Raw genomic sequence first — 9,611 nt, forward strand, 5'->3', positions numbered from 1 at the left:
CCCAAGCTCAGAAAAAACTCTCCCTCTTTTGACGAAGACCTACGAAGAAGGAGAAGAAAAAGATTATTTGAGAAGTCTTTGGTTTCTATCTTTTGTTAATTTTTATATAAGAAATAAGCAAATTTATTATTGAATATATGGGACAATGGCCCGGTAAATTCAATAATAATTTTATAAAAAAAAAATGATAAGAGATGACGTGTAATTTCTCCCTTTTTTTTTTTTTTTTTTTTTTTGCGCTAAACAAAAATACAAAAATATCATTCACACGTGAGTGAGGCAGTTGACAACAATGACAAGCCACAGCCACAGGAGACGCGGGGCCGACGTGGGCTCCTAATTAATTATGGATCTGTAAGGGAGCGCCACACCGAACACGCCAACTACACGGAAAAGAAACCCTCCATTATAATTTATAACTGGGACCTCACAAAGTCGCAACCTCCATTATATTCACGGACAAGCAGGTCAGAGCATCATCATCCATTCATCCTCTTCTATCTTCAGCAATTTTTGACAAATCTTCTGGCCTCCCAAGTCCCACCCCTTTAATCCCTCATTTTCATACTTTGCAGGCACCAATGGATCAATTTTTTCAGTCAGATTCTCACAAGAAACCCACCACCACCACCACCCACCCTCAGAAGCACCACCAACCATCCAACAGTGAGCTCCTCGCCAGCGCCAAGTTGGTGGCTGAGGCAGCCCAAGCATCGATGGGAAATGAAACCAACAAAGTTGACAAGGCCAGGGTCGCTGGTGCCGCTGCTGATCTCCTAGAGGCTGCCTCTCACTACGGAAAATTGGAAGACAAGAGCTTCGGCAAATACATAGACCAGGCCGAGACTTATCTCCACCAGTACAACTCCTCCCATTCCTCCACCACCACCGGTAGTTCTGGCCACTCAGCATCACACGCAGACGGTGGTGATGGCCATTCGGCTCATTCTGGAAGTGGGTACGGGGATTCCCATAGTTCTGGCCACTCGGCCAGCACCACATCTCACGCAGATAGTGGTGATGGCCACTCGTCCCATTCTGGAAGTGGCGGGTACGGGGATTACCTCAAGATGGCTCAAGGTTTCTTGAAGAAATAGTGATTCCAACTGCTTTGCTGTATTTTCATTTTCTTGTCTTTTCCCCGTTGTATGTTCTATCTATTCTGTACTTTTGTGCTTTGCTTTGTGGATTTTTAGCCTTTGGAATTTGGATTGTAGTTTGACTGAAACAGATCTAGTTAAAGTCTGTAAGAATATGTTCAGTGTGCTAATCTCCGATTTAGCCCAACATGTATTTCTCTCTTATCTCAGATTGCAATATCAGATTAGATCTAAAACTAGCACATCACATGCGTATATTCCGCGATTTCTTGACTCTGAGCTGCGTCTTGACTCGGTCAAAAAGACATATTTCAGGAACCATTTGGTTACAATAAACCCAAATTGGCTCCTCTCTGCAACGAATCCCCATGCCTAGTCCTCATCCAACTCAACTTGCGACTGTGCTTAACAAGAACAGGGGTAACTGGCTGGATAAGAGCCAGAAGGCCTAGAACCGCACCTTTAAAGTATTTCCAGCAACAATTATCAAAATAGCTACCGAAAAAACATTTGCTAGATGGATAAAATCACACGCCTCAAGCAAAATGAGAAAAAAGGGGAGATCCATTGACTGGAAGTCACTACGGCATAAAGAGCATTCCAAATGGCTTCGCTATTTTTATACTAAAAAATCCTTCCATGTATCCACTACACGTAAAATTGTTTATGTTTCTCGTCTGCTTATACCATTTGATAATCATAAATCATGTGGTTCTTAAACCAGATAATAGTAGTAGTAGTGTAAATTTGAAAGGACAAGTAACATTTTTATCTATCTATGATAGTAAGTAGGAGTTTAGTAGTAGTTATCTATTTATGACAGATATTTATGTTAGTAACTTAGTAGGGTTATTTGTATTATTTAAATGATGGTTACTAACGAAAAAAAAGGGAGTTAATTACTATTTTCCATAATACGGTTTAAGGTGTTTTGGATGTTACGGCTTCCTTGAAGCAGCTATATATAAGTTTTCAGTATTTATTATTAGTTGGTACTTATCATCGTTTTCTACCCCTCTCACACACTCTTGGATAAGAAATTATGAGAGCGCCTCTTATAGGACCTACCTGTCCGAACAAGTATCCGCAACTCATCTTCGTCATCTCTCTCGTCGTCACAGCTCCTCTGATTATATGAAAATGATAATAATTGTTAGTTAATATGTGTATATTTTAGTTAAACATAATTTTTAGGTTGATTGTTTTAGTTGTTCAATATTATTAACATTTTTATGTCGTGAATAAAAGTTCTTATATACAAAGGCTAATTCGATTGAATGAAAAAAAAAAAAAAAAAAAAGTATTAATTTTCCGTACAAGCCAAATGTTAAAGAAAAAAAAAAGTTGAAAATGTTTTTCATCAGAAATCTTATGCTTACGCCCAAACAAATGGGCCTAAAGGAAAAACTGTATTTTCTTCTTATACACCATCCGCAGCATTACAGATACTGAAGGGCGAGTCTGGAGGAGGAAAGAAGAGGTTAGTAGAACTTTCATTGAGTTTTATACCCATTTATTTAATTCCCAAGCCCCTTCGGGTATTACAGATTGTCTCAGTGTTATTGATAGAAGGGTTACTGACGAGATGAACCATAAACTCCTTAGACCTTTCACAGGGGATGAGGTTCAGTGTGCCCTCTTCCAAATGCATCCCCTTAAATCCCCTGGTCCCGATGGCTTCTCTGCCAGTTTTTTCCAACAGTCCTGGGGTGTGGTGGGTTCGGATGTCACTAGGGCTGTTCTTAAAGTTCTTAATGGGGGTCTTATAGAAGGGGGGATCAATTATACTTATATTTGTCTTGTCCCTAAGATTAATTCGCCCTCAAAGGTTTCTGATTTTAGACCGATCAGCCTTTGTAATGTGCTTTATAAAATTATTTCGAAGGTGCTTGCTAACCGTCTTAAACAAGTGCTTCCTTTTATTATTTCCTCAGAACAAAGTGCCTTCATACCTGGCAGGCTTATTACTGACAACATCTTGATAGCCTTTGAAACTTTTCACACCATGGCTACCCGGCTTAAGGGGAAGGAAGGGTATATGGCTTTGAAGCTTGATATGAGCAAGGCCTATGATAGGCTTGAGTGGGATTTTGTGGAAGGGGTTTTTCGGAAATTGGGTTTTGGGGATAGGTGGGTTGAGCTCATCATGTCTAGTATTCGGACGGTGACTTATTCCCTTTTAATTAATGGTCAGCCTCAGGGCCATATTCAACCCTCCAGAGGAATTCGCCAAGGGGATCCACTTTCACCCTATATTTTTGTTCTCTGTGCGGAGGTTTTGAGTTCCATGCTGAAGCAGTCGGGTAGGGAGGGTCTTATCTCGGGAGTCCCTATTTCTCGTGGAGGAACAAGGATTCAGCATCTCCTATTTGCGGATGATTGCCTCTTGTTTTGTCGTGCTAACCTTTCTGAGTGGGGCTATATTCTTACTCTACTTCGTAGATATGAGGAGGCATCGGGACAGCAGATCAACCGGGAGAAAACTGCTGTTTTCTTTAGTCGAAATACTAAGGAAGCAGTTAGGAACTCTATTATTCAGGGCACGGGTTATAGTTGTACTTCCCAATTCGAAAGATACCTTGGTCTTCCAGCCCTCATAGGTAGATCGAGGATAGCCACTTTTAATGTCATTAAGGAAAGGATTTGGAAACGTATGAACGGGTGGAAAGAGAAATTCTTGTCTCATGCGGGTAAAGAGATTTTGATTAAATCTGTCCTTCAAGCTATGCCTACGTATACTATGAGTGTCTTTAGACTCCCCAAAACCCTATGTCGAGATATTAATTCTATGTTGGGCAGATTCTGGTGGGGGAATAAGGAGAATGGATCTAAAGTGGCCTGGATGGCATGGAGTGGTTTAGGGCGAAATAAGCTGGAGGGAGGCTTAGGCTATAGGGACCTGGTCAACTTTAACACTGCCCTATTAGCTAAACAGGGTTGGAGACTCTTAAAACACCCAGAAGCCTTGGTTAGTAGAATTTTTCAAGAGAAATACTTCCCTTCAGGGGATTTTCTGGGCTCCTCTTTGGGATATTGCCCTTCTTATGTGTGGAGGAGTCTTTGTGGAGCAAAACCGGTGCTTAGTGAGGGCATCATTTGGAGAGTTGGTGATGGATCGAGTATCAAGATTTTTGAAGACAAATGGATCCCTTCTACACAAACTCATAAGATCCAGGCACAAGTGCAGAGATTGAATGGGGAAGCTAGGGTTTGTGAATTGATAGATTTTGAGTTAAATTGGTGGAATATTCCTCTAATTGAACAAACATTTCCGGCAGAAGTAGTGGAGCAAATTTGTAATATTCCTATTAGCCCCAGATACATGAGGGACAGGCTGGTGTGGGCAGGAACTAACAATGGCCTATTCTCGGTTCGAAGTGCTTATAATCTCGAAACTGAACGATTAGCCAGGGACCAGGGATGTTCTTCTTCCTTTTCTTCTTCCAGAGAATGTTGGAAGCTCCTATGGCAGCTTAAGATTCCCAGATCGGTGCAGTTATTTCTTTGGCGCGTCTGTAATGACATTCTCCCTACCAAAGAAAAATTATGGAAGAGACGGATCGTAGACAATCCACTCTGTCCGTTCTGTGGCATTGAAGTAGAATCAAGTATCCATGCTGTGTGGCTTTGTGGGGTAGCTAAAAATGTTTGGTCAGAATGTTCTCCCCGGATTCAAAAATGTGCCTCGGATGTTACAGATTTCCTGGCTCTTTTTGACTTATTGAAAGGGAGGTTGGAGAGGGAGGAGCTTGAGTTTGTTGCCATGGTTGCCCAAAGAATTTGGTTTAGTCGGAACAGGTTCGTTTTTGATGGCCTAGTCACACAAACTAGCTTTTTAATCAAAAGTGCTAAGGAGGCTTTGGAGGAGTACAGAAAGGCTCTTGATTCAATGGATCTTTTCTCTTCTCCTATTCCTATTTCTTCTCCAGTTCATTGGCTTAAGCCTCCTCATGGTTTTCTCAAACTGAATTGGGATGCTGCCTTGGATAGAAACCAGAAGTGGATGGGTGTGGGCATTGTTTCTCGTGACTCTAATGGAAAGGTGGTTGCGACTAAGTGCTCTTGCCACCGTTATATTTCTAATCCCCTGGTGGCTGAGGCCTTTGGAGCTAAATTGTGTGTTGAGTTCGGGATTTCATTGGGTTTCAAGTGGGTGGTTATTGAGGGAGATGCTGTGGGGGTTGTCTCTGCCTTGAATCAAGCTGCTGTTGATGAGGGTATTGCCACTAACCTCATAGCTGAGACTCGTGTACTGCTGAAATACTTTGATCGGTGGACTATTAAGCATGTTCGGCGTGAAGGAAACAAGATTGCCCACTTCTTAGCTAAGATGGCAATTTCGCAGTTGCAGAATCGAGTTTGGCTTGGTTCTTTCCCTTCTGTTTTGTTGGATCTTGTGAATGCTGAGATGTATTCTTGATTGATTTTTTTGAATACAAGATCATTTCAAAAAAAAAAAAAAAAAAAAAAAGGAAAAACTGTATTAAAAATAAAAAATAAAAAAATTAGATCCTATTTGACAATAAATCAAGATCCACGCCATATGCTTTTTAGAAGAGATTTAAGACACGCTAATTTTAAGACAAATATAAGCATTCTGTCAGATAATTGAAATGCTATTATATACCCTCCCAATTCTCACACTTTCAAATACATATTTTTTTTAATGCGGCACTAAAATTTATTATTATATTTTGGATGAATCATATACAGCACTAAAGCGGAATCCGAATAAATTTTAGTGCCTCGTTAAGAAATGCGCACTTGAAAATGTGAGAACAGGGAATGTGTAGCATTTTTGTTAATCCACACTTAACACTTTGTTTGAGAAGGCAATTAACTTCCGCACGACGCCGTTTCTTGAATATTCGGAAATTCGGTTCTATAATCAGGCTCTTCGGTTCTTCCCGTCCCCGAAACGTTTTTCGAGGGCGGAGAGAGAGAGAGTGAGAGAGAGAGAGAGATCTTCCTCTATTCACCTCTGCTCTATCTCCTCATCTTTCCGAATTCCACCCCAATTCATTTATAAACTGAAAAAGGTTAGTTTCTCTTTCAATTCGCCTTCCAAATTAAATGCCGCTTTCCCGTTTTAATTCTTGATTGCATTCAATTCTTTAACTCTCTTTGACAATATTATTTTGCGCTTCCTGAATTTAATCAATAATTTTTTCTTGTCTCGACCAGAAAATTGTCTCTGATGGGAACTTGTGTTTCGCTGTACCGAGTGTTAATTTCTCGGGTTTTAAGGGGCACTTGAATATTTCTCAAGTCCCAACCTTTTGTTGCATTTTGTGATGATTGGACTTAGAGAAACGTAGACTAAAATCTGCTTCTGCTGGGGTATTCATTTTAATAGAATTTATCTTCATATCTTGGGCGTCAAGTTAAGGTCTTAGTCGTTCTTAGATGCAAAGAAGAACTTGTAATGTGTATGTGCGTGCGTGTATTGCAATATCAATGAAATAAGGAGAAATTAGATATGTAAGAAATTTATTACAAAGAAAATAAAATTCTTTTCTTACAAAACAAGATAAAGAAATTAGATATGTAGGCGTCCGATGCATTTGTTATAGAAATCTGTATGATTTGTTTTTGTTTTTTGTTTAGATTATCTGCTTTAATCACTCCATCTCACTGCCATCTGTACCTTTGAAGATTTCTCTTCCTAACTCTAAGAGTCCGTTTGGTCTTGCAATTTTGCCAAAAAAAAAGAAAGTGTTTTTAAACACAATCGCGAGAAGTGTCTCATTTGGAGGTGCGTTTGACAAAAATGACGGTTTAAAAACGTAGAAAAATTACATTTTCAAATAGCAGGTAAGGGCAATTTTAGAGGCTAGACCGCAATTTTACTAAACGCTTAATTGCGTTTTTAAAAATCACATTTTTATTAATTGCGTTCTGAAATCGCCATTTTTCAAACAACATGAAACCGCTAAACCAAACGGACCCTAAGAAGGGTAGCATAATATGTGTTTTTTTTTTTTTTTATATGCGTAAAGGTGATGCAGGGTGTGAACTGGTTTCTTGGGTTGCCATTACAACACAAAGTTCTGTTTCAGCTGTGGTCAGTGTCCAAATGTCAGTTTTTTCTTTCGGATTTCAGGGAGCCCATGTATACGTTGGTGGGATACATACAGTACTAGGGTTTTGTTGGATGAGACCTGAAAATTGTGCCTAGTTTAGAATTTAGATGATTAGTGCTCAAAAATGCATTTGATATATGTTTGTCTACGTTTCTGCGGCCAATTACTGCATTAGGATCCATCTTTTCTGTAAACTTCTACAAAACAGTTTAGCTGTTAGATGAACACTGGAGTTGTACTTGCGAAAAATACCTCCGTTGGGATGCTAGACCGTGTGCTAATTTCTTGTAGGCTTACAAACTGCAGGTGTTATTAGCTGCAGTTTAAATTTGTCATACTAGCCATATAATTCTAAACAGGGCAATCAGGTTGATATGATAACCTCTTTTTGGCATCCAAATATGGCTTGTGCAAGGGGGCATGAAAGTATGCAAATAAAAACGTAGAATATTCCAAAATTAGAATTTGAGGTGTTTTTATTAACTTGTCATTCACACCAAATCACCACTGTAGCTTATGTCTCTTTTTTGCAACCAAAAGTTATATCACTTATATTTGTATCCTAATGACTTGGTTTGTAGATTTTGTTCACAATCACATTTATTGAGAGGGTGATTGGCTGTTATAGGTTTAATGTCAGGAACATAAGCTGTTAATAATTAACACTAGAAGAGGAATCTTCAAGGCTTAGTTTGGTTGACTTGTGGTTGGTTCTTTTGCAGGAGAATGGCTAAAACTCGTCGATTTTAGCAGTTACTGCTCTTATCTAATAGGAGTTTTTCTTCTGTCATAATGTGGAAATTTGCTTCAAATGCCATTTCAAGCATTGGACTGAAGAAAAACTCACTAGAGTCAAGTCGAGCTTGTCCAGAGTGCTCAGATGATGAAGTGTGTTCAAATGCTAGCCGAGAGGAAGGACTGGAATGCCCAATATGCTGGGAGTCTTTCAATATTGTTGAGAACGTCCCCTATGTGTTATGGTGTGGTCACACGCTCTGCAAAAATTGTATCCTAGGGCTTCAATTGGCTGTCTTGAAATTCCCCACCCAACAAATCACAATTCCATTCTTCATTTCCTGTCCATGGTGCCACTTGTTATCATTCCGGCTGGTTTATAAGGGAAATCTTAGCTTCCCTCGCAAAAACTTCTTCCTTCTTTGGATGGTCGAGAGCTTGAATGGCGATCGATCGAAGTTTAATTCCTCCTCCTGTGGTGAAAATCAACCGACTTTGTCTCCAAGATGCAATTTCGCTCTTGGAAATCAAGCTACCAATGGTAATCTCAGAAGGGCCCCTCCTACCCGTAGCCTTGGACATTGGGGGTCTAACGATGATAATGGTAGCAGCAATGTGGAGAGACACCAATTTTCCCTTCATAAATCTCTGGATTTCTTTATTCACTTTACATCCAAGTTCCCTTTGGTCATCATATTTCTTCTGATTGCCTTTTTTGTTGTACCTGGCTGTGCTGTCATCTTAGCCCTCTACTTGCTTGTTACAGTTGCTTTTGCAATCCCTTCTTTCTTGGTATTGTATTTTGCTTACCCTACTTTGGAGAGGCTGGTGAGAGAAATAACCTCATGAATTCACCCCAAAAAAACTTGCATCTCCAATTTCTCTTTTCTGAATTAACCCCCATTGCCTTCTATCGAAATTGGTCACTCCACTACACTTTCTAGCAGTTTGTCTGTTCGAGGTCGGGAAGCTTTTAAGATTTTTCCCAAAGTATATGTGATGCCGTGGAAGCTTCAAGAAACTGAGAGGCATGGTTTCTGTGATTGAATTCTTTTCTTGAGAGTGATTGTCAGTGATTTGGATGAACCTATTGTACGAACTCGAGTGTGCATAAGAATATATTTACCGAGTGCTTGTGGTGATATCTGAATTTTTTTTGTTTTTATTTCTTTCAGTATAGGCTTGATTTTAATGTTTAGATTAAATGACTCTGTTTTTGTGTTTAAAGGACTAATTGCCAATTGGGCTATAACAAGTATCAGTCTTTGTTCCAAGCACAAAAAAAAAAAAGATGAAAAAAGAAGAAGTCCTTGAAGTATGGAAGATTGATATTCTCCTGTTTCTACACAACTAAAGATGCGGTAGACTTTGGCTGTGCATGTTTCTTCAAATTGTTTAGTTTACAACCTGATTATGATTCATGGTGCTTCGAAGACACACGAGATTGCGAAGGTGGAATGGATTATTGGAGCTAATGTGGGAAGCATGTCAGATTTCACCCATTTACAAGATGATTGTGATGTTCTTTCCTTAGCTCTATATATCCTGAACAGAAGTGGGAGATGTCAATCGTTGCTTTCAATGGTTCTAGGCAGCTATTGCATGTAAGTCTTGAGTGTCAAGAATTGAATCCTAAACAAGGATAAAATTTGTTTTAATAGCTGGGAAATGAGCTTAATAAGTTTCATGAGTT

The 9,611-nt window shown here is 39.5% G+C and overlaps 2 protein-coding genes across 2 annotated transcripts; both read left to right on the forward strand.

The window, feature by feature from the left end:
• The first annotated feature begins 434 nt into the window (after positions 1-434).
• LOC133869215 (nodulin-related protein 1) lies at positions 435-1,342 on the forward strand. Its single transcript, XM_062306174.1, has one exon. The coding sequence runs from the start codon at positions 582-584 to the stop codon at positions 1,095-1,097; it is 516 nt and encodes a 171-aa protein (XP_062162158.1). The 5' UTR covers positions 435-581; the 3' UTR covers positions 1,098-1,342.
• Positions 1,343-5,949: 4,607 nt separating this feature from the next.
• On the forward strand, positions 5,950-9,062 carry LOC133869223 (uncharacterized). Its single transcript, XM_062306182.1, has 2 exons — positions 5,950-6,139; positions 7,906-9,062. Exon 2 carries the CDS (start codon positions 7,976-7,978, stop codon positions 8,765-8,767), a length of 792 nt encoding a protein of 263 aa, XP_062162166.1. The 5' UTR covers positions 5,950-6,139; positions 7,906-7,975; the 3' UTR covers positions 8,768-9,062.
• The last annotated feature ends 549 nt before the right edge of the window (positions 9,063-9,611 follow it).

The sequence above is a fragment of the Alnus glutinosa genome, chromosome 1 (assembly GCF_958979055.1).
Source record: "Alnus glutinosa chromosome 1, dhAlnGlut1.1, whole genome shotgun sequence".
Taxonomy (NCBI): domain Eukaryota; kingdom Viridiplantae; phylum Streptophyta; class Magnoliopsida; order Fagales; family Betulaceae; genus Alnus; species Alnus glutinosa.